The sequence below is a fragment of the Oratosquilla oratoria genome, chromosome 4, assembly GCF_046742065.1.
Source record: "Oratosquilla oratoria isolate Oo_2021 chromosome 4, ASM4674206v1, whole genome shotgun sequence".
Lineage (NCBI taxonomy): Eukaryota > Metazoa > Arthropoda > Malacostraca > Stomatopoda > Squillidae > Oratosquilla > Oratosquilla oratoria.
The window spans coordinates 52,410,617-52,412,677 of NC_134780.1; the positions used below are offsets into that span (position 1 = coordinate 52,410,617).

A 2,061-nucleotide genomic window follows, 5' to 3' on the forward strand; every position below is an offset into this window, starting at 1 on the left:
AAATTTGACTTAGTGGACTCACTCTTACTGTCTCCCTCACTCTCATATTTGTCCGTCTGTCTGTGTTTAACACAAAGAATTTTTTATCTGAAAATTAGCCAGTTTACGAATAAGATATTTAAAATATTGAATTGGTATTTATAGTAACTGCCATTCTGAACTCACCAAACTTAAACAACACAACTAGCTCAGTCCTTCACCTTATTGGTTAAACATGCAGTTCACTCGCTCATGTTTATATGAGCGAGTGGACTATGACATTTGGCCTAATGGACATTTAACTAAGGGACGTTTGGCTTATTGGACATTTTGACTAATGGAAATTTGACTTAGTGGACTCACTCTTACTGTCTCTCTCACTTTCATATTTGTCTGTCTGTGTTTAACACAAAGAATTTTTTATCTGAAAATTAGCCAGTTTACGAATAAGATATTTAAAATACTGAATTGTATGTATTCATAGTAACTGCCATTCTGAACTCACCAAACTTAAACAACACAACTAGCTCAGTCCTTCACCTTATTGGTTAAACATGCAGTTCACTCGCTCATGTTTATTTGAGCGAGTGAACTATGACATTTGGCCTAATGGACATTTAACTAAGGGACGTTTGGCTTATGTTTATATGAGCGCTCATGTTTATATGAGCGAGTGAACTATGAATTCCTTCAGTTTGAATTTTACGTCTGTTCTGGACATTAAGCTCTGCTGTACCCTTTTTGAAGTTTGTAAATTTATCATTTCCATTTTTATTGTTCGCCGTTTAGTCACTAAGATACGGAAAGAGCAATCGGACTGGGAGTTGACAATAGAGATGCTCAATTCTGGAGTTGCACTGAGATCTTCAAAGAAGAAATACCAGATCTTGAATACGAGGCTCGGGTCTATTATCGAAAAATACGAGTCGTATGAAAAAGTAGATTTTCTGAGGGCAATTGCTCACAATCTTTAAATACTTTTTTTAATGATTTTTTTCTACAATAAACTCCTTTTTAATCACATTTTACTACAATAAACTATTTTTAATTGAATTTCCTCTCTGCAATAAACATCTTGTTAATCAAATGAGTTTTTACAATATACTTTAAAGTATTGGCTGTTACTATACTTTTTCGGCCAAACGTCCCTTAGCTAAATGTACATTCGGCCAAATTTCCATTAGGCCTAATGTCCACTAAGCCAAATGTCCATTAGGCCAAATGTCCGTCGGCCATATGTACGTCGGCCAAATGTCTTTCGGCCAAAAGTCTGGGTACCGAAGGGACATTATGAAAAAATAAGTGCGATATTGCTATTTTTCTCTTAGCAAATGAGAGTCAGTGTGGTAAACATATTAGTTATTTTTTAATGTTTGTAAGCTGAGTGCTCCCCTTACTAATCAGTAATTCCTCATCACAAAAGGTAAATCACCGAATTCCATTCTACATTGCCATGAGAGATAAGGAAGAGGGAGTGACGGGCATCCTATAATAGAAAAATATACATATATAAATGCCATGAGGAGCCTCGTGAAAAGAGGCTGTAGAATCCGTTTTCTATAATTGGTCAATAAGAGAGGAAAATGAAAGTGCAGGATGAAAGGCATAATAAATGGAAAAGTGATACACACACACACACACACACACGCACGAACACACCTTTTTTTCTATAGATCTGTAAGTTTGTCCCACTCATACACCGGAGTACCAGACTTCGTGGCAAGAAAGCACAGTGCGTTATCATAAATAGTGTCTCAATATGTATTCCCTCGTGGCTTGGACAGATATGAGGGCTCAGAATGGAGTTCGTTCAACCCTGACGGTGTTTCTTCCAACCGGATAGACGCTTTTGGGGATCTGGTTCCAAGAGAATGTCCACAATACTTCGGCAAGATTCACTAAGCCAACACCACGGGATCAAGGTGTTCAGCTCCTCGTCCTTATCGAGCCACATTTTGTAGATCCTGTCTTCATTGGGTGCGGCTTGTTCCCAAGGTCTGCCTTTGGTCGTGAGGTTGAAGAAGATTATGCCGCACGACCACAGGTCAACGGGCGGGCCGCTGTAACCGGAGCACTGGATGA

General features: G+C 38.5%; 1 protein-coding gene across 1 annotated transcript in view; it reads right to left on the minus strand.

Annotated features, from left to right (window-relative positions):
* Positions 1-1,789: 1,789 nt before the first annotated feature.
* LOC143024480 (uncharacterized) overlaps positions 1,790-2,061 on the minus strand; it is a 7,418-nt gene continuing 7,146 nt past the window's right edge. Inside the window, exon 2 of the mRNA XM_076183288.1 lies at positions 1,790-2,061. This exon is cut by the window's right edge and continues 774 nt beyond it. Within this exon, the coding sequence (XP_076039403.1) occupies positions 1,790-2,061 (272 nt within the window).